Source organism: Tiliqua scincoides, chromosome 16 (genome assembly GCF_035046505.1).
Source record: "Tiliqua scincoides isolate rTilSci1 chromosome 16, rTilSci1.hap2, whole genome shotgun sequence".
Lineage (NCBI taxonomy): Eukaryota > Metazoa > Chordata > Lepidosauria > Squamata > Scincidae > Tiliqua > Tiliqua scincoides.
Window position 1 is genome coordinate 3,432,458 of NC_089836.1, and position 22,500 is coordinate 3,454,957.

General features: G+C 49.7%; 2 protein-coding genes across 2 annotated transcripts in view; one reads left to right on the forward strand and one right to left on the reverse strand.

Moving 5' to 3' along the window:
* Positions 1-337: 337 nt before the first annotated feature.
* Positions 338-8,500, reverse strand: PTPA (protein phosphatase 2 phosphatase activator). Its single transcript, XM_066610869.1, has 5 exons — positions 8,439-8,500; positions 4,524-4,630; positions 4,198-4,284; positions 962-1,087; positions 338-568 (listed from the first exon to the last, which is right to left on the reverse strand). The coding sequence occupies exons 1-5, from the start codon at positions 8,461-8,463 to the stop codon at positions 338-340; spliced, it is 576 nt and encodes a 191-aa protein (XP_066466966.1). The 5' UTR covers positions 8,464-8,500.
* Positions 8,501-10,577: 2,077 nt separating this feature from the next.
* CRAT (carnitine O-acetyltransferase) overlaps positions 10,578-22,500 on the forward strand; it is a 22,238-nt gene continuing 10,315 nt past the window's right edge. The window contains exons 1-9 of the mRNA XM_066610595.1: positions 10,578-10,722; positions 14,226-14,489; positions 15,604-15,722; positions 18,047-18,100; positions 19,255-19,420; positions 20,370-20,544; positions 20,986-21,164; positions 21,921-22,021; positions 22,467-22,500. The exon at positions 22,467-22,500 is cut by the window's right edge and continues 86 nt beyond it. Of these exons, the coding sequence (XP_066466692.1) occupies positions 10,696-10,722; positions 14,226-14,489; positions 15,604-15,722; positions 18,047-18,100; positions 19,255-19,420; positions 20,370-20,544; positions 20,986-21,164; positions 21,921-22,021; positions 22,467-22,500 (1,119 nt within the window). The 5' untranslated portion in view covers positions 10,578-10,695. The remainder of the gene's footprint in view (positions 10,723-14,225; positions 14,490-15,603; positions 15,723-18,046; positions 18,101-19,254; positions 19,421-20,369; positions 20,545-20,985; positions 21,165-21,920; positions 22,022-22,466) is intronic.

Genomic DNA, 22,500 nt, shown 5'->3' on the forward strand with positions numbered 1-22,500 from the left:
TAGCTCAACCTCTTACAGTGCAATCCTATACATGATTACTCAAAAGTAAGCCCTACTGTGTCCAACAGGGCTTACTCCCAGATAAGTGCACTTAGAGTTGCAGTCCAAGCCACTATGTTACACCAGTTCCCTTCAGAGGAGCATTCCCCAAGCCAGACTTCATCCATCTAGCTTAGGGTTGTCCACTCTGATGAGAACCTCCCGAAGGAGTGAACTGCTTCTGATCACGAAAGAAAACAACTTTTCCCCTCTCTAGCCAGGATACAAATTCTTCCTAGGAAGGAACCTTCTATCAGCAGCAGGAACAATAAGACCATTTGCCAGGCCAGCAAAGAAGTCATGCAGGCAAAGGCAGGTCAAGGTAGGGCAGCAAAGAGACCAAGGTAGATCCCACTGTCTGACCGGAGCCTTGCCAACGCCTTGCCAACACACTGATTGCCCGAGGGGTACCTGTGCCGTAGTCAATGCGCGTCGAGTTGCCCACAGATTCCTTCAAGTACACGGCCACCTCTGGCACCGCTTCTACGAGCTGCTTGGGGACCACCGTGGCTACCAAATTTTCTGCTCCCTAAAAAAACACACAGGCACAGACACACACAAATTTACAGCAGAAGCCGTACGCCAGATGTTCCCCAGTACCACCTTCGTCAGTTACCCCAAACCCAAAACAAACCCAAGGGTGAGAGGGAGTTGAAGGGCTACTCAAGAACAGAGCGCTGGCCAAATCTCCACCAATGAGGCACGTACTCGCCTTTGTCCTCTCCCCCAACTCTCTCTACGTTCAGGATTTGCCCACAAACACTGATGGAGTTCCAGGATTCCAGCCACAAACTCAACTCATGCTCAGTATGTGTCTTTACAGACAAAGGCTGAATGAACTGTTGCTCGCAAGAGGCAGAAGGATCCTGTTAGGACGAGCATTTGGCAACCACACCCGGTCCCCCCACCCCACCTTGCCTACCTGGTCTAGTTTCGTGTACCACGTCCGGAAGGCCTTGTTCCCAAAACGAGACGGCTGGTCCACTGGCGGGGTCTCATCAATCCACCTGTCAAGTGTGTTCAGGAGAGCTACCAGCTTTTCGATTGGCTAGCGAGAGAGAAGGGGGAGCAAGTCAGCGGGGTAGGAGTCCGGCAAGAGCGCATACAGGCAAGAAACATATCCCACATCCTAACCCCCCCCCCCGCAACAAATCTCATTCCCATCCAGAGGCATCACTAGGGTCTGCATCACCCAGAGTAAAATCTCACTGTGTCACCCCCATGATGAACCATCAGGCTCACTGGTCAGTTTTGAGTTAAGAAAATCCCCTGTAGAGCTGTAGAGGGTCCGGAAATAGATTCCCCGCACATACCGAGGGCCGACTGTCCACTGGCTCCCTCAGTTACGGATGGCCAGCAAGTCGGCTGTTTTGAGCCAGGTACGTTCTGACTTCTGGACAGACATCCGGAACAGAACCGGAACATAAACTGGGGCCTCAACGTACAGTATGCCATTTCTTGCAGGATTTGTTCTCTACCTGAGTGTTTTATTAATGAAAAAAAGAATGGACAAAAACCAGCCTGAAAATGGAAACTGGAGCCCAGTCTACCAATCCCCCTGCAAACTTGGTGTTTCAGCATTTCCACACCTCAACTGCAAGGAGAAGGAGGCAGTCGGGACAGAAATAGCACCGGCAGCTTTGACTTTGCTAGAGGCTTCGGCTGCGAGAAATGCCTCGGTCCCCTGGGCCAAAGTTCAATCCTCTGCTCTGCCTGTCAGCCAAGGGATGGGAAAACTGCCGAGCCCAGCAACTTTCCAGCCCTTGAAGTGCTGCCAGAGGAGGGGGAGGCTGAGCGGGGTTGCCTCCAAGCCAAGGGCTGTCGTCTCCACGGCCTACACTTGGAAAATGGATCTCCGGAGAGGGTCCGCAGCCTTCCCCAAGAGGCTCTGGGCTTCTCCAGCTGGAGGAGGGCTGTAGCTGCAGCCTTGCTTGTGAGCTTGCTAAAGGCACCTGGCTAGCTAGCGTGACACTGGATGAGATAGAGACCTTGACGTGACCCGGCTTGGCAAAGTCCTTTTAAAGCAGCGGTTCCCAACTCAGGGTCCGCGGGCTGGTTGGGCCCGGCAGTCAGAAGGCTAGCTGAGCACCATGAGCTCACTGCATCGCCAGAACTTGTGTGGGCCCTCCTTGGCTTCACTTGGCCTGGAATCAGGGCAATCCAGCAGCCACTGGCGGACCACTACGTCCTCCGCAATGGACCTGAGTGCAGGCGCGGTGGTCCGCGGCCCTGAAAGGTAGGGAATCACTGTTTTAAAGGATCAGATACATTAATGGTCCATCTCTAGTGCTTCACCATGACCACTGCGAATCAAAACTCTATGCCCAGGTACAGTTTACCTCCGAACACCAGTCACTGAGGTCCATCAACAGCCAATATGGAGAGCCATTAACGGTCCATCTCTAGAGCTTCACCATGACCACTGTGAATCGAAACTCTATGCCCAGGTACAGTCTACCTCTGAACACCAGTCACTGAGGTCCGTCAACAGCCAATATGGAGAGCCAGGATGGTGTAGTTGTTTGGGAGGTGGACTTAGACCTGGATGATCCAGGTTCAAATCCCCCCTCAGCCACAAAGCTTCCTGGGTGACCTTGGGCCAGTCACTTTCTCTCAGCCTCACCTACCTCACAGGGTTGTTGTGAGAAAGAGGGGAGGAGCAGCTGTGTAAACCGCCCTGAGCTCTTTGGAGGAAGAGCGGTATAAAAATGTGAATAATAATAATAATAATAATAAGTCTTCACAGCCCACTTGGGAATGTTCAGAACTAGGCGTTCCTTGCTTGGCCTGAAAACAGCCAGGCTTAAGCCAATATCGCCCTCTGGACTCCTGCAGAGCAGAAATCCCAGCTAAGACAGGGCAGGAGGGGAGCGGACCCAGCTAGGCGCTGAGGATCAACAGCAGGCAAGCACAGTAAGGGGCAGGGGGCATCAACTCTGCCCCATTTCGCCGCCACTCTCTTTTCCAATTAACGCCAGGACCCGGGGCAGCCACTCGAGTTGCGTTAAATAATGAACGAACTCCAGAGATTTATCCTATGCGGTTCCAGCCAATTCAGGACAAAAAGCCCCCTTATTCCGTGTCTCTGACTAGAAGAGGAACTGCTGGCAAAGAGACTGACTCCCCCCTCCCTTCTCCCCCACGGTTTGCAAAGTCTCTGCTTTGGAGAAGGAACGGGGAAGGGGGGGGGAGAGCGCTCACCCATCTCCCTCCTCTGCTCGCCTGCTTGAAAGCGATTTTAAAAAGAAGCTCAGCTGTAGATAGACAGGCTGAGCCAAGCAGGCTCGGAGAGTGGAACCCAGCTGCTGTCGCCGGCGCGTCAATAAATAATTAAAAAGAGAGAGAGGCGCAGCTCGTTTGGGTCTGGAGGGTCTTTGGGAAGGGGGGAATTGGGCGGGGGGCTTATTAAATCGGGCAACTTGCCAGAGGAGAGAGGAATCAATGGGGGAACTGGCCCATTGTGGGGGGGGGGGGAAGAGAGGTTACTCACCGACATCTCCCCCTCATCCATGTTGGCTTTTCAGAAGAGACAGTTTTTTAAAAAAAGGTTTATAAAAAATTTAAAAATCCATACATCCTGAGAGCTAGAAACTTATTAATCCATTAGCAGAGGTGGAAGAAAACGGTGATAACGAAATAAAAACACATAACACCGCTCTCTGCACTTCTCCTTTTTGTAATGGAACCCCAGTGGATAACGAGGACGGATATGTATTTGTCTTGACCAGTTGATGGGGGGGGAGGGGAGAGTAGAAGTACAGTCAACAAGGACAGACTGTGGATGGATCTGTGGGGGATCTGTGATGGGGATCTGTGATGGATCTGTGGGGGATCCATCCCAGGACACATACGCACCCGTTGATCCGGCCACTTCCGGTTTGATGAGCTAACCAGAAGCGGATTCTGATGTCCCTGGGAGGCCTTCTGAGGCCCACGGAAGCCTGCACAGGTCTCAGAAGCCCTGTCTGGAAGGCCTCCAAAACCCACTTCCAGTTTGATGAGCTAACTGGAAGCGGATCTCCTCGGTGGATATCCACGCCATCCGTGCTGAGTCAAATGTGCGGACGCCGCATCAGCTGACACCAGTATGGGGGTGGCAGGGGACTGTACACCACGCAAACACACAAGCGGACAGGACACCACAGCTCCTTTGCTCACCTCAGAAACTTTATATTCACACGTCAGCTTCCTGCCCTTGACACCTTCGTTCAGCGTGAGAATAAAGCCCATGTAATCGGCGTAAGCCTGAAATTTTTAGCAGACGGACGGAGAATGAGACACAAAGGAAAGAACGCAGCTTTAGTCAGACACAACAGCAGCCCTTATTCCCCTTCCTGGCTTATGCTCTCCCCTGCATCCATTCACTTTCCCCCTTTCCTCCCATCTCTGAGCCCAACACCCCTTCTCAGATCCTCTGAAAACAGTTTCCTAAGCACTCGAACGCTCCTGCCGACAACATCATGGCACCTGAGGGTGCTCTGTACCTGAGACCGTTTCCACTTGGCCATGTCAGGAACCATGTTGATTTCCTTTTTGGGGATCATGAAGTTCCGCTGGGGAGCGGTTGGCGCCGCCGCCTCCTCGGGGGACTCTGGAAGACAGAGGAAGAGGAGATCACATAACCAGGGTCCTCACCGTTCTCAAGTCATTGCCCTGGGAAAGCACAGCACAGAGGTCTCCCAGTCCCGTAATTCAAAGCCATCAAACCAACACTGCTTTGGAACGTATAACGCCGCCACACCGAGTCTGAGCCTTTGCCTACCAAAGCCAGAACTGCCTACACTGGCTGGCAGCAACTCTTGGTAGGGGCCTAGCTATCTCTATCCCTGGAGCTATCTCTGGCTCTACCTGGCGATGCTGCCGATGATTGAACCGGGGACCTTCCACGTGCTAAATGAGTGAACTAATACTGAGGAGGGATATTCCTGATGTTCTCAGGCAGGGCTGGTTCCTAATCCTAGCTACAGTTCTTGGTACAGAGTCTAGCAATGCACTGGCGCCCCCTGCCAGTGCCGGAATGAAACACATGTTGCTTCAAACTAGCCAGTCTGTTTATGGGGTTTTAGGGGGGACGGAGGTTGATTGGCTAACCCAGAGGCAGGACATCTCTACTTTAGCCCCCCGGACCTCCCCATGGCCCTGATCAGGTGGGCAGACTCAGCCCACGAACAAGTGTGAGCGCATGCCAGCAGGCCGCCAATGTTGTCTCTCTGGTCCTTTGTCCTACTAAGGAAGAGCACCAGCCGCTCTGGGGCTTCCTATACACATCAGCTACAGGAGGAGACTGGCAATGCCACACAGGCCAATTCCTCCAAGCCACACACACACATGGAAGTTCTGCAGCACAGCAGGCCCTCCTTATCCACGGATCTGAATATCCACGGAAGCCATGTCTGCGGATGATGGGCCTCAGAAGACCTCCTGGATGTGACCAGACGTTCCTTCCAGTTGCATCTGGGAGGTCTTCTGAGGCAGGTGGAGCTCACGCACTGCCTCCCGCACTTCAGAAGACATCCCCGACATGACCAGAAGACAATTCCAGTTTGCCAGCACAAACCAGAAGTGCTTTCCACAAGTGCCTTCTTCGTGCAATCTCTAGGCACAGCCTCCCAGGTAAGTGCAATTGTTGTGCTGCGTGGGTCCCCGCGGATTTCATTACCCATGGAATTCGGTGACTGCGGGGGGGGGGAGGTCCTTAAATGGATCCCCTGCGGATCCCAAGAGTCCACTGTATAGCAAAGGGGTCTCATCTCGCCGTTTTCACTTGGCAATGCGCTTGTGAGTGGAAAGCCACTGGTGCAGGTAGCAGAAGCACAAAACGGGAACCAAATCTGCAATGATTACTCCCGTGGGGCGGAGGGGAGGAAGAGGCAGACTGAAATACAAAAGCGATGCCCTTGCGTCGGAGAATCGCCAGCCTGCGACAGCTTCCCCCTGAAAGCGGCCCACGCAGCAGCAGTGGCGCTGAGCGTCCCAACCCTTTCATATTTCAAAGGAGACGCCAAGCGAGTGAGCAGGCACCTGTCCCTTGAGGGCCTGGGATGGAAGCAAAGCAAAAAAAATGCAAACTATCAATGCACCGAGTCAGCAGAACTTCTCCAACTAGGGACACAGAGTTCACTTTTCCTCATTAGCCAGGAAGCCGGCAGCGGCCCCGCACAGCTTTCAAGAGCACCAGATCCCACCGACCCCCTTTCCACCACGTGGAAAGGAAGAGCATTTGCTAACATTTCCTGCTCCAAGGCGCACCATTCCAAGGTGAACCGTGTGCCATCACATTGCCGGGAATGAACGGGGAGAACCGCAGTGGGGAAATCAGGGATCAAAAACGTGAGAGAGCAGTGCGCCGCACATGAAAAGGAAAGGAGGGCAGGCTCAAAGCCTCACTCCCTCTGCCAAAGGAGCCCCACGACCAATGCCTTAAGATCGCTCCCGACAAACGTGACAATCTAAACACCAAGGACGTCCACCCGTATCCAGCGTCAAGCCACCATCTGCCGCACCACCCAGGCTGAAAGTCCTTCACGTGCACCGCTCTCCTTGCAATGCCCTGTAATGTAGGTCAGCACTGCTACCCTCGCAAATGGGGGCTGAGGCGGGGAGATCGTGGCTTGCCTCGGCGGACCGTAGTAGCTCAGCAGCAGAACAGATACTTTGTATGCTAAGAGCCCTTAGTTTTTAATCCCTAAACGTCTCCAGGCAAGGCTGGGAAAGACCCCTCTCTGAAATTGTGGTGAGATGTGGCTGCCTGTCAAAGCACACGATGCTGAGCTTGACTGATCAACGGTCAGACTCAGTAAACGGTAGGCTCATGGAGGTATCCAGAGCTCAGTGACAGAGCCCCTGCTTTGCCCGCAGAAGGTTCAGGTTCAACCTCCGACATCACCATGAAGGAGACAGGAAAGATGCCCATCCGGAAAGGTGCTATGGCTGCCACTCACTGCACGCAAGAGCAAATTACAGGGACTAAAGTTCTGATTAGAAGGCAGTTTCGGTCAGCCACGATTTGAATTGGGGACCTCTTCATTGGCCGCTCAGGCCATCGGCCACCTTTCCACGTCCGGGTTTAAGGACAGTTGAAGCAAGTCACAACACCGAATGCCTAGGAGATTTGACCACATCACAAGAGGAACACTTGGGAAAAAAAATGGGGGTTTAGGATTTCTCTTCCAAGAAGAGATTGTAAGAGGGAAATGGAGATGACCAAGGGAATCTCCGATCCGAGATGTCCATAAGGACACAAGAAGAGCCCACCTAGTCCAGCTTCCCACATCTCAAAATGGCCCACCAGCTGCCTCCCAGAGCACACGAGACAACAAGAGACCTGCATCCTGGTGCCCTCCCTCATCAGCTGAACATAAGAAGAATCCCATCCCTTCAACTGAGTCAGTTGGTTCTCTGGAGCACCTCGTCACTAGATCTCCTTTTTAAAAAAAGCCTGGTAACTTAGGTGGGTCTCAACATTTTCAAAAGTGGGTCCTGGTGCTAAAAAGTTTGGAAACTACTGATGCAGTGGTTCAGGAGTTGGACAAGACCTGGAAGATCCAGGTCCTAAATCCCTGCTCAGACAGGAAGCTTCCCAGGTACCACTGGGCTGGCCAACCAGCTGACCACTCACTCACTCCCAGGGTTGTTGTGAGGACAAACTTTGTACAACAATTGAGCTCCTTGGAGGATGGGTGTTATTTTAAAAAAATGTGAAAAATAAAAATAAACAAACAAATAAAATGGGGTTGCCTGCCATAACAACCTATTATCACAGATCATAATGACCTACTATTATGGAGCCTATTTTCCTCCTTCCCCTTCTCAGCCTCAGCATCCCCATTGCAGCACATGGTGCCTCCCACCCTGGGCCATGAAGGGCCATTCCATTCATAGGAGGGGGGGGGCACCTGCCTTGCCTGGGTACCTCCCACATGTCACCTGCACGCTCCCCCCCCCCCAATAAAGACAGTCTGGATGTCCTAACAGCATCCCAGGCTTTTTGCTATGGTCATATTTCCCCCTCCCTATTTGGTCCCCCATTGTGGTACAGCCCCCACCCCAGGGGTGGCACAGCCCCCCCCCAGAAGGAGCACCACCACCAGCCCATTTCCCATCCCAACAGTATCCCAAGTTTGTTGTGATGGGCACATCTCCCCCCCCCTACTGGGTACTCCCATGTGGTACAGCCCCCACCCCAGGGGTGGCACAGCCCCTCCCAGAAGGCACACACCCCCATTTCCTATCCCAACAGCACCCCAGACTTGTTGTGATGGGCACATCTCCTTCCCCCCCCCACTTGGTCCCCCACTGTGGTACAGCCCCACCCCAGGGGTGGCACAGCCCCCTCCCCAAAGTCCTCCAGCCCTCTTACTGCCTGGAGGTCATGTCAGGGCTCTGCCCCCCCCCCTCACCCGACTGCCTCTCGCTCTCTGCCATCTTCCTGAGACCCGGAGGAAGCCGCTGCCTCCTCCTCCTCCCCTTCCGACGCCTGTCACCGCCTCACAAAAAACCGTCGTTCCGCCATCTTGGAAAAGGGCACCGGGCACCGGTCTTCGACGGGGAGAGTGAGCGATGAGGCCCGGGCGGCCATATTGGAAAAGGGCACTACGGTGGCCTGCATAGCCATTAGCGCCGCCATCTTGGTCCAGGGAAAAGCTCTGGCTTCTTTGCCTACAAGTCAAAACTCCACCTCCCCCCTCCCCTCCCGCAGACACCCATCTTTGAAAAGGGCAACCACTGTACTCACGCCCTTTCAAGCGCCCGCGCGGCCATTTTGAAGATGGGCACTTGGCTTTCCTATTGAGCCTATACAGGCACAGTATAACTAGTGTCCCAGGTTGAGCAAGGAGGGGGGAATGAGCCCTGGGACATCTCCCAGCGGGGGCAACGTCATCAGCAAGCAGTGGTGACGTCATTGATTTGAAATTTTTTCAAAAGGGTCCTAGAAAAAGCATCCGGCTCAGCAGGAGGCCGACTGAGAAACTGGCCTAAGGGCACAAATTAATTTCTAAGCCAGGGGTTCCCAAACGTTTTATCGCCAGGGCCCACTTTTTAAAATGTTGCTCTTATCAGGACCCACCGAGGACTCACCTTTTAAAACAATGCTCTATTTGTATGCCAATAAAGGTTGTTGGATTGGATTGGAACAATGCTCTATCAGGACCCACCAAGACTTTAAAGAAAAGGTTGATCTACAAAGAATAATAATAATATTTTATCTGTTTGTTTAAAAGCAATGATAACCAGAAAAACCCTCAATCCATGTGCAAGGCACTGTGAGAATTAAATTGGCACCTGGGTTCCAGCCTCCCAATGCTACAACTAGCACTGAGAACATGACATCCAGTGTGCCTCAAATGAAGCTGCATCACCGTTTCTGCCCAGTGTTGCATCTACATGACAGGGATCAAATTTGTACATCTCTGAGCTATGGGACCACTGCAGGGACAGGAGGGTTTATAGGTAGGCTCTGCCCCTTTGCTAGGCTCCACCCACTCAAGGCTCCACCTCTGTGGCTAAGCTCCACTCTGCTACCAGATTTTCTTTCCCCAGTTTATATACCCAGTCTTGTGGTATTACCACCCCTGCATCAAATATCCCAGGTTGGGGGGGGGGGGTGCATCTGGTCTAGCAACCCTAACTGGGAAAGAAAAAAGATTTAAAGGGGAAAGATTCTTTTTTAAAGCCACCCCCCATGGAAGCATCAGGAGGTTGTCGCCAGTAAATTCAATTCATACCTTGGAATTCAAAACTATTTCACGTTTTTATGTATATGTTTTTGTGTGATTCTATTTTTATTTCTAATTGTACACTGCTTTGAAGATAGGAAAAGTGGCATATAAATCTTTTAAACAAACAAACATATAACAAAAGGAAAAGCAATTCTGGTCTCAGTCATACAGATCCAGAGTTCTGGGAACCTATGATATGTTTTGGAAGTTTTTGTCATAAGAAGAGATACTGGTGTGCGTTAATTTATAAATTGGGGCCAGGTGTGGCATAAGTACCTGACACCACTTGGGGCAAATACCTCCGCATATTCCTAGGAAAAGTGTGCACAACCCCATTGTGCCATCCTATGCCTGTTTTACTCAGGAGTAACACACCCCTGGGTTAAACAGGGGACTGACTCTCAAATGCAAGTGCAAAGGTTTGCAGCCCTCTACGCCCAGCTTACTAAGGAGTAAGGCTGCAATCCTATCCATGCTTTCCTGGGAGTGAGTCTCCTTGAACACAGTGGGATTTACTTCTGAGTAGACATGCATAGGATTGGGCTGCAAATCCCCTAAGTTAGAGGGCACTTACTCCCAGGGAAGCGTGCACAGGATCACAGCCTTAGCCCCCACTGCTGGTCATGGGCCTTTTCTTACATAGTCAGGTGCTTGCAAAAAGGAACACTGCTGCCCATCCCAAACATGGTGGAGCACTGCTAGCTCCTATGCTCTTCTAAGGAGGTGAGCCAGTCGACTTGCCCTCCTCAAAGATGGCCCCCCTCTGGCCCCTCCCCTTGGCAGCTGCAGGGCTGGCTGCAGCCTGTGGGTTGCAACCTGGGTTGCCCCAAAGTTGGAACTGAACCTATCACTGTCCTTTTCAGGCGTTCCAAGGCCAATTTGCAGGACTTTGGCCTCCGGGCAGGCCTTGCCGCTGGGGTGGCGCAAAGACAGAGCTATGCTTGCCTTTGTTGCAAGGAGTATGGTGAGTACAGCTCTCTGTCTGTTGGGGGGGGGGGTTTAGCTGGTGGTGCAAGGAGATCTGTGGGGAGGCTGCTCCGCCTTACCCTGTTGCACTCTGGACATCCTTGGGGACAGGTGGGTTTAGGGTGGCGCAGGGCACTCCGATGTCAGTTTCGGGCAGTGCTGTCAGTTGCAAAATTCTCACCCTGTAAGAGGAGAAATGGACAGGGAAGTTGCAACCTGAGAAATCGCCTGTGCTGGAAATGTACCTTTGCTTGTCAAGGAGTAAACATTTGTTGCCTGTGGGTTTACGTTCCCTTCCACTGACTCACAGAAGGAAATTGTTTTCTTTGATTTATTGGGTGTTTGGCGAGGCAAAACAACAACCTGTGGGATGCCTGGCCCTTGTCTGAGCATGGGAAAAAATGAGAATTGTGCAAGACAAAAAGAGAGATCCACTAATTACGGGGCACAGAAAAAGACTGGAGGGGGGGGAAGATTTGCAACCCAAGGGGGGCACTGCAAAAAGGAGGCCTGTTTTGGGGTTGTTTTAGGAGCACGCTGATGTGGGAGGGAGTCCCACTGAACACAGCAGGGCTTACTTCTGAGCTGAGATGCGGAGAACTGGTCTGCTAGTTGCCACTTAGGACTGAGTTTTGATCTCGCAGCAGAGGCTCAAACGTGAGCCATGCAGAGGGGGAGAGTTTTAATAAACCGTTCTTGGCAATACTGAGCATTTATAGAAGGCATTTTCAACTCTATTCAGCATCGCAATGTCATATATACCACACTTGCCACTGGGTGATGAGAGATTCCCTGCCCCTAGAGGCTTACAGTGCATCTTTTGGTTTGGTTTTTCAGCAGGGTGTACAGCAGCCCTATAAGGTAGATGTGTTGGTTTCCTAGTGGAAATTGAGGGCAAAAGGTGGGTAATTTTTTAAAAAGGATGTTTAAAAGATGTAAAAAAATCCATTCTGATTTTTTTAAAAGAGAAAAATAACAAGCCCCACAATAACCTGATTTCAGAAGAAATTTGACCCACTTAAATACTTAATTTAACTACTTAAATAATTTGAATAATGTTACATAAGAACATAAGAACAGCCCCGCTGGATCAGGCCATAGGCCCATCTAGTCCAGCTTCCTGTATCTCACATCGGCCCCACCAAATGCCCCGGGGAGCACACCAGATAACAAGAGACCTGCATCCTGGTGCCCTCCCCTGCATCTGACATAGCCCATTTCTAAAATCAGGAGGTGGCACAGACACATCATGGCTTGTAACCCGTAAAGGATTTTTCCTCCAGAAACTTGGCCAATCCCCTTTTAAAGGCATCCAGGCCAGATGCCGTCACCACATCCTGCGGCAAGGAGTTCCACAGACCAACCACACACTGAGTAAAGAAATATTTTCTTTTGTATGTCCTAACCCTCCCAACACTCAATTTTAGTGGATGTCCCCTGGTTCTGGTGTTAGAGTGTAAAGAGCATCTCTCTATCCACTCTGTCCATCCCCTGAATAATTTTGTATGTCTCAATCATGTCTCCCCCTCAGGTGTCTCTTTTCTAGGCTGAAGAGGCCCAAACGCCATAGCCTTTCCTCATAAGGAAGGTGCCCCAGCCCAGCAATCATCTTAGTTGCCCTCTTTTGCACTTTTTCCATTTCCACTATATCCTTTTTGAGATGCGGCGATCAGAACTGGACACAATACTCCAGGTGTGGCCTTGCCATCGATTTGTACAACGGCATTATAATATTAGCAGTTTTGTTCTCAATACCTTTTCTAATTATCCCAAGCATAGGATTGGCCTTCTTCACTGCCGCTGCACATTGGGTCGACACTTTCATCGACCTGTCCACCACCACCCCAAGATCTCTCTCCTGATCTGTCACAGATAGCTCAGAACCCATCAGCCTATATGTGAAGTTTTGATTTTTTGCCCCCAGTGTCCATGACTTTACACTTACTGACATTGAAACGCATTTGCCATTTTGCTGCCCATTCTGCCAGTTTGGAGAGATCCTTCTGGAGCTCCTCCACAATAACTTCTGGTCTTCACCACTCGGAAAAGTTTGGTGTCGTCTGCAAACTTAGCCACTTCACTGCTCAACCCTGTCTCCAGGTCATTTATGAAGAGGTTGAAGAGCACCGGTCCCAGGACAGATCCTTGGGGCACACCACTTTTCACTTCTCTCCATTGTGAAAATTGCCCACTGACACCCACTCTCTGTTTCCTGGTCTTCAACCAGGTCTCAACCCAGGAGAGGACCTGCCCTCTAATTCCCTGACTGTGGAGTTTTTTCAGTAGCCTTTGGTGAGGGACCGTGTCGAACGCCTTCTGAAAGTCCAGATATACAATGTCCATGGGTTCTCCGGCATCCACATGCCTGTTGACCTTTTCAAAGAATTCTAAAAGGTCCGTGAGGCAAGACTTACCCTTACAGAAGCCATGCTGATTCTCCCTCAGCAAGGCCTGTTCGTCTATGTGTTTTGAGATCCTATCTTTGACGAGGCATTCCACCATCTTACCCGGTATAGATGTTAGGCTGACCGGCCTATAGTTTCCCGGGTCCCCCCTCTTTCCCTTTTTAAAGATAGGCATGACATTTGCTATCCTCCAATCTTCTGGCACCGTGGCCGTTTTGAGGGACAAGTTGCATATCTTAGTCAAGAGGTCTGCAACTTCATTCTTCAGTTCCTTAATAACTCTTGGGTGGATGCCATCAGGGCCCGGTGACTTATTGATCTTTAATTTATCAGTGAGGTCTGAAACATCTTCTCTTTTAACCTCTATCTGACTTTTTAAAAAATAGTACTATTTTTTATGTATTTTATGACTTTTAAATGTTGTTAGCCGCCTTGGGTGCTTACAAATCAAATAAATAAATAAATAAAATATATGTAATCCCCGAAAATGGAATCATTATCACTGTTGTGGAAGAGTGGCAGAAGAGGGAGAGAGTGGCAGGGGCAGACCAGTGGCAGACTATGTTTTGGTGAACTGTGTTTTGGCAAATAGTCAAGCAACTTGTTGGCCAAATATGCCTTCAGAATGCGGCTGGGGGGCATGGGCGAATGGAATGCCCCTCCATACACAAACTCCCTTCATGAAGAAAGCCAGCATGTCAGGGGAAGTGCTAAAAGAGCACCTTTCTCCTTGAAATGCTAGCTTTCTGTACACAGGGGTTTGGCATGTGTGTGTATTAAATCCCATGAGCCCTTCAGCTTCAGTCCAGGGATATGCATTTCTCTCCCCCCCCCCCAATGAGAATTAGGCCCAGGAAATGCATAGGGTTTAGGGAAATGGATCTGCTTCGTATGGAATCAGACCCTTGGTCCATCTAGGTCAGTGTTGTCATCATATATTGGCAGTGGCTAGACAGGAAGTGTTTTCTTTCCCAGTCATACCTGTTGCCGGAGACTGAACCTGGTATGTTCAGCAGGCAAAGAGGAGCGACAGCCCTTTCCAAAACACATGTCCTGCTGGGAGCTTGGTCTCATCCCTGTTCTCTGCCTCTTGCAGGCCAAGCCATCGCATTTGCTGAAACCACTGGCCCCGAGGAAACTCCCGGGCAGATACCTCGCCCACCAGGAAGGGCTTCCCACCCTCCCTGTGCCGCCTCTCCAGCAGACGATGGATCGCTACCTGTTGGCTCTCCAACCCATCGTTAGCGAGGAGGAACTGACCCACACCAGAGCGTTAGTGGAGGACTTCCGGAAGCCAGGTGGTGTCGGGGAGCGGCTGCAGAAAGGGTTGGAGAGGAGAGCCAAGAAACGGGAGAACTGGGTAGGTTGTGGATTAAGTTTGGGGAGGAGGTCGAGCTGCGTGACCCGGATACACAATGGAGGTGCAATGCCGTCACACTACAGCCAGCCAGTTGGGGGGGTCAAGGAAGGCACCACTAGGGTTTGTGTCACCCAACGTGAGAGCTCATTGAATCACCCCCATGACAGACCTCCTGTCAGACCAGACCAGACCAGACCAAATAATGACAATCTCATACACACATCCTAAATGCAGTGGTATCACTACGGTTGGTGTCACCCCTGGTTGCAATTATTTATTTATTTGTATCACAGTCCAGGTCACCCACTGAATCAGTCACCACCCAAAAACCAGTGGCCTACTTGATGACACTCACAAACTGAATCAGAGTTCTAGAATGAGCTCTGAGACATGGAAACAAGAGCTGACTCCTACTAACACCTGATTGGTTGCCTGCTGTGTCACAGCAACAACTCATTGGTCAGTTTTGAGTTAAAAAAATCCACTTTTTGTTACATAAGGCAGTTGTGTTTTTTTTTTCTTTTTCTGGTTAATTGGCCATAACCTTTGACACAACCCAGAGAATTCAACGTGGTTTGTTTCATTGCATTCTGCTGTAAATTACTTATCGAATGATATATAACACGATGGTATTATTTGTAATGCTCTCGCTCTCTCTCTCTCTCTCACTCACTTACACACACACACACCCAAGGGTGTCACCCGGTGTTGTCTGCACCCTCCACACATCCCAAGTGATGCCAATGGGTACAAGCCCTATTAATTCTTAATTGCCCACTTTATGGCTTATCACCCATGTGTCTCTGTTCAGTGAAACCTGGAAGTGTCCATCAAATTGCATTGGGACGGGAACTCTTTGGTTGCCAGTAAGCCTATCCAGTGTTCACTGGGTCCTAATATCCCACTGAGTCATTCCCCGTTCTTCCTCCCCTTCCTTATCCTTGCTCATTGTTTTAAGATTGCACAAAGTACACTGAGCTTGGCGGGGGGGTGGAGGGGGATTGTGATAAATCTGTGTATGTCCCCTGCAAAATCTAACCTGAAGTTACTCCATTGCCCAGGCTGGTGCTCCAAACTGACAGTAACCAATAATATGCCGTGTGTTTCATCCCAGCTCTCGGACTGGTGGTTGAAAACAGCGTATCTAGAATACCGCCTGCCAGTGGTTGTACATTCCAGTCCAGGTGTAGTTTTGCCCAAGCAGGATTTTCAGGATCGCCAAGGGCAGCTCAGGTAATCACTGGGGTGCTGATGGTTGTGGAGGAAGTTTCTCTTCCCTATGAATGCTGACGGGCACATTTAACAACTACCTGGACTTTCGGTGTTCAATATGCCAAGCCCCACTTCCTCTTGTGCTCTGCCCCCATCCGCTCCCAGGTGACAAGGAACAGTGGAGGCAAATAGACGGAGGAGAGTGGGTAACTCTTACTACCCCACCACCTGAGGCCTCATAAATGAGCCAGCTCTGCATACTGTTTTAAACATTGCGTTTGAACATAAGAAGAGTCCTGCTGGTTTGGGATCCCAAAAGTTGCTTTGGGATTCCAACAGCTTTTGGGATCTGTCCAGTCAAAAAGCCAGGTAGAAATGTGATAAAACGGAAAACATTTATGCATGTTGTTTTGTAAATTTTGGCACTGGGGAGAAATGAGTCCCATAATTTGCAGAGGAGGAATCTCAATGGCGAGTGTGGGAGGGGCAAAGATTGGTATCGATGCAATGAGGACAAGCCTAGAGTATCTAGTTCTGGACACACCCACGTGAATCAGAAGCCTCTGTTTGTATGCACTCCAATGCCACAGTTAGACCGATATCCACGCTGGCGTCAATCCCAGCGGCAGAAAGGCCTGACCTTTATACAAGATCACCTTTCCCACACTTGCCCATCATCCTCTGCTTCAACTTTCATCCACGTGCTGGCTGAGTTTAAAAATACCAGCCAATGTGAGGAAAGACCAATCAGGGCTGTGGAATAAAACCCCTTTCCTCTTTGAAAGGCGACTTTCATGTTCTTGGGACGCCTGGACTGAGCCAAAGTTTCGGAGCTGACTGTGCTGGCATTGAGCCTCTAAATCTGTTTTTATGCCAAGCCCAGAAGGAATTTAAGAACATAAGAATAGTCCCACTGGATCAGGCCATAGGCCCATCTAGTCCAGCTTCCTGTATCTCACAGCAGCCCACCAAATGCCCCAGGGAGCACACCAGATAATTTAAATTCAGTCTGTAACCTTTACAGGACAACCCTGTGGATGTTTACTTGGAAGTAAATTCCAAGGTCCAGGTGGCTTTGTATTATGGGTTGAGTACCCCTTATCTGGAATAATACGGAACTTTTTTTGAGCACCAACACGACTTTTCTTTCCCTTTTCGCCTAAAGAAAAAAAAACCCCACAAACTGTGTTTCATGCACAAACCTTGTTTTGTGCACAAACCTATTAAAGATACTATATAAAATTACCTTCGGGCTCTGTGTACAAGGGGCATATGAAACTTAAATGAATTTCATGTTTAGACTTGGGCCTCGTCCCCAAGAGCTCTCATTATGTATGTGCAAGTATTCCAAAACACGGAAAAAATCTGAAATTGAAAAGGCTTCTGGTTCCAAGCACTTTGGATAAGGGGTGCCCAACCTGTATTAATATTTATATACCACTTTTCAACAACAACAAAAAGAGGTTTACAGAGAAAATCAAACTAAATGGCTCCCTATCCCCAAAGAGCTCACCATCTAAAAAACTAAAAAAATCTGAACCGCATCAGTAAACAGACACTAGAAAGGTATACATTGCAGTCTTTTGGACACCTGGGGATAAGGCCCATTGCACTTGATGGGGCTTGTTCCTGAGTCGACGTGGCTCGGATTGCTCCGTAAATCGACTCAAATTGTGCAGCCTGATCCTAGGTGTGTTTGCTTAACTGTAAGTTATGTTGAATTCAGTGGGGCTTACTCCTCCGGTGAATATGCTTGAGATTGCAGCCTTGATTGCCAAGTCATTGATGGGAAGGGGCTGATTTTTTTTTTTTAATTGTTAGGCTGAGAATTCAGAGGTTAATTTATGGCAGTGGAGGTGCTTCAAGTATGTGGTATCATAGGGGATGAAAGAGACAGTTGTTAGGATTGCCTTGCTGCCTTTGCTGTGAGAGAATAGCAAGGGATGTTAGAGGTCCTCTAGTCTAGCCCTCTGTTCATTCCACACAATGGCTATAGGGTCCCTAACTGCAGCCATCCAGCCTTTGCCTTCCTTGGCTGTCTCCAAAAAGGCACCTTTATTTAGGCTTTGGTTACAGGCAAATGTATCAAATGCTGGAGCACTGGAGTGAGAGATGAGTTGACTGCCACTCAGAAAGGTGATAGGGGCTGGCCCATTAAGAGGACACCTGAGACAATTGCCTCAGGTGATAGTTTGAGGGGGGGGGGACTCCCACTGCCTCATTCTTTGAATGGGAAAAGAAAGAGCAGAAAGAGGAAGTGTGGAAGAGGGGAGGGGACTAAAAAGACTGAATTTTGCCTGCTTGTTTGCAATTCACCTCCATTTTCTGTGTTGTGGCTCTTCCAGGTTTGCAGCAAAGTTGATTGAGGGCGCCTTAGACTTCAAGACCATGATAGACAAGTAAGTTTAGGGGTGTTTTCCTGTCCGGTGCTCCTGTTCATGTCATCTCTTACTGGAAAGTCTGAGCAGTGTGTTGGATTTATCCTTTCCAAGTACGCGTGACGTCCGGAACATACGTGCTGAATTGAAAATCATGGCTCAAGTTTCTCGACTTCATGATTTAAACAAGCAAAGAAACAAGAAGGTCCTTATCGCCCGCACTTTCCTATTTTTTGGACTGACAAGGGACAAGTAACCAAAAGTTTCTTTAGGGCTGCACTTCAAAAGCCACGAGAGAAAGAAACCATGGTTCTCTTAGGGGCATTCTAGACCTTCCCTGTGGCTTGTTTAAAAATTGTATACCTCCTTGGGCCTCTCCAGGGAAGGGAAAGGCAGGATCTGAGTGCTTATCTAAAATAAACATATTCCATTTGCTGAGAAAACATACAAATCTTGCCCTACGTTGATAGTGTTGCTGTAGTCTTATTATGAGCTAGGAGAGAATAAGAATCACAAATACTCCTTTTTAAAAACACAGTGTTGTTTCAAAAAAGATAGTTGTGTTTTTTAAATAAATTTTGACTTTTTAAAAGGTGTTCACGATCAAAACACCTCGGGAGGATAAAAATAACAGGAGCGTTTATAAGTCCCAAGCAGAGACCCTTATTAGTCTTTGGAAAGGATGACCATATTCCTATTTAGACCAGGGTAGCCAAACCACAGATGAGCCACATGTGTGACATATCACATATGGCTCTCAGAAATATGTTGCCTTTTTGCATCGCAATTCATATAAAAGGCAAGTAAAAAAAATTTCGAGCTATATAATTATTTTCCAGGTATAAACAGAGTCCTCTGGATTAAACTGTACATTTAACATTCACGATGAGTCAATATATTTCAGAATTTAAACCTTTCCTAAATGCTGCAGCTCTTGAACACTTGAAGTTTAATTGTATGTGGGTTAAGCAAATTTGACCACCCCGATTTAGATGTTTGGTTCCAAGTTAAGGCAAATCAAGAGTCATTTAGGTTCAGGATCCATTCCAGTTCATTTGAAAAACCCTACCTGATCCCGGTTCAATTGGCCTCTGCAGACGTGTCTAATATTCAACCTCTCAGCAAACGTGAGTCTCCAAAGCCATTTTTAAGCCTGCTTCTCTTCTCTTCCCCAGTGAGACCCTTCCTGTGGAATACCTTGGTGGGAAACCCCTTTGCATGAACCAGTACTACCAGATCCTCTCCTCCTGCCGCATCCCTGGGCCCAAGCGGGACTCCGTGGTGAACTACGCCACAGGGAAGAAACCCTCTACCCACATCACTGTAGTCCACAATTTCCAGGTATGTCCCGAGGGCCAAATGAAGACTTGATGTTTTGTTCTGAACATGTAGGACTTTCAGCGGGGGGCAAAGTACTTCCCAGGCAGGATCGTAATGTCCTCCTTACCACAGCCCAGCAAATTATGATTATTCCCATTTTGTAGAGGCTGGGAAGGTGTGCCTAAAGGCTGCCTAGTGAGTTGAGTGCCAAATCCAAAATTTGAACAGGGGGAAGCCCTGGTTTGCTGCTTAGTCGTGGAATCACTGTGCAACAACCACCACCACAACAAAAATGCCAGCATGCCATGGCTGACGACAGAATTAAAACTGCATGATTTTGGGGTTGTGTTGGAGGGATGGACAGCTCTTATTTTATGATGCTCATCTTAATCCTGTCCTTTGGCTCCTGGACGGTGAGCCTTTTGGGAACGGGGAACCACTGATTGATTTCTGCTATGTAAACAGCTTTCGTGAACTGTTTCGTGAACAAAGCAGTATTTAAATATACTTAATACTTTGGGCCTTCAGTATCTGTGGGTTCGGCACCCACGGATTCCACCATCTGCTGATGCAGAGCCCACGCCTCAGTCACTTCTGTTTGCATCCAGGAGGGGTTTCTGAGGTGCGGGGAGGCCTACAGCCCACTCCACAGGACTTCCCCGGTCTCCGAACACCTCCTGGATGCGACCATTTGGAATTCACGGGCCCAAACAAGAACTTGCTTCAGGTTGCATCAGAGAGGTGTTCTGAGGAGGCAGGAAGCCACTGGCTCAACATGGCCTTTGGAGGGTCTGGCACAACACCAGTGTGAGCGATTAACGCACTCAGCCCCCCTGCTGATTGCAGTATCTGCAGAGGATGGTGGTCCTGGAACAGATTCCTGCCGTTAACGAGGGCCCACTGTAATAATGATCTTTGATTCCTGATGCGTCCATGTTTATTCTACCTGCCCTCTCCTTCCTCTCTCCAGTTCTTTGAGCTGGATGTTTACTGCAGCGATGGGAGTCCGCTGACCACCGACCAGATCTTTATCCAGCTGGAAAAAATCTGGAATACTTCCCTCCAAACCAACAAGGAGCCTATTGGGATTTTGACCACCAACCACCGCAACAGTTGGGCCAAGGCCTACAACAACCTCATCAAAGGTCTGTGATCTTCCTCTGTTCCCCCAGGGGTCACAGCTCAGTGGGAAAGCATTGAGGCATTCCAGGGCGGGGAAAGGGTGGGCGGTGGAGAGCATGGGGTGGGACCAGATCTGGCGCTAAGGCTAGATCCTGACCCCGTTCCTGGGCAGCCCGGGGCAGCTGCTGGCTGCTCGGATCTGCGCCACCTCTTGAGGTGGCACAGATCCAAATAGCCCCATTTGGGGCCGCCGCAACTTTGCCCAGGGTAAAGGGAAGTGATTCCCCTTGGTCTGGGCAGTGCCACTTTGGCTCCAACCTTGCACTGGAAACAAGGCAGGCCTGCCAGTCTCCCTGTTCCAGCACTAGAACTGGGTTGCCTCCGGACCAAGGTTCTGACTTGGTATGACAGCTTCATAAATGCATCTGACCCATACTGGCCATTTTTTCCCCATCTCTTCCCAGACAAGACTAACAAAGAATCTGTACGATCAATTGAGAAGAGCATTTTCACCATCTGTCTGGATGCGCCCATACCCCGGGTCTCGGATGACGTCTACAGGAGTCGGGTGGCCGCCCAGATGTTGCATGGCGGAGGGAGCCGCTGGAATAGCGGAAACCGCTGGTTTGATAAGACCCTTCAGGTGGGTCACGTTGGACGGGATAAATGGGAATTAGAAAAAACAAACCCAGGTTCAGTTGGCAGCATCTCCGTGTAGGGCTGTGAAAAGACCTCATTCTGCCCGCAACCCTGGAGGGCAGATGCCAGACAGTGCAGGTAACCCTGAGTATGTCGTGCAACGCGGTACAGGCATATTTCTTATGAAGCTGCCTTGTACTGAGTCAACCCCTTGGTCCACCCATCTCAGTATTTCCTGCCCTGACTGGTAGCATCTCTCCAGGTTTGCCCTTCTTCAAATTCTTCAAAGTAGCCATTATAGGACTTTCCTAAATATAAACGGCTTCAGGCCTCACCAGAAGGTTAACAAAGAAGAAGCCGTCCTCAGCTCATAGGAGAGGGAATTCCATAACACCACCCAGAGGACCCCGTTTCTGGCTGCCATCCCCCTGATTTCCCTTGACGGCAGCACAACCAAACAGGGCCCCCTCCGATGACCTAAGAGAGCGGACCAGATTGTACGGAAGAAGGCGGTTTTAAAAACGTTTTTCAAACGTAAGAAGTTCATCTAATATAAATGTACATATTTTGGGACACGAACGTCTGGGGCTCAAAAGAAACCGACGCAAATGTCCAATACTGGGACGCATTTGACCGGGACGCAATTGTCCAGGACGCAATGGTCTTATCACTGAGGGGGATTATAGTGACAAAAGTGGGATTCCTTTCCATGCTCCTACCACGCAGCCCTGCCTCACTCACTGCTTCAATCGCCTTGCAGTTCATCGTGGCCGAGGACGGCTCCTGCGGTTTGGTGTACGAACACGCGCCCTCGGAAGGCCCTCCGATCGTCGCCCTGCTGGATCACGTCATAGAGTACACGTAAGGGTCTACTTTTTTTTCTTTTTCTCCAGTGCAGCTCGGAGCAGAAGAAATTGCCTCTTGACACCGCTACTGGTCAAAATTTATAAAATCTTGATATTTTCAAATAATGCCATCTTGTTGTATATCCTTTAATGCGTATTTTCATGCGGAATGCAGTGGAACAAACCTCATTGAAATATCTCTATTCTATCCAAAGTTAGAGCCAAAAAAACCCAGAGGGGGGGGCATGGTAATGTGCCATCATCATAGCCCGCCCGCTGCATGGAAGGAGACCCATCGTGGGGGTGATACGCTGGCCTCCTGCGCCAGCTCTTGCAAACCCTAGAGACTCCGCTGCGCGTAGGGAGGGAGGTGGCCAACTCCTTGCAGCTTTGTATCCATTAGGAGGTTCAAAATGGCCTTTCCCCTGGATTTTAACTGGGCAGTTGCTGTTGGTTGGCAGGAAGAAGCCGGAGCTGGTGAGATCGCCCATGATT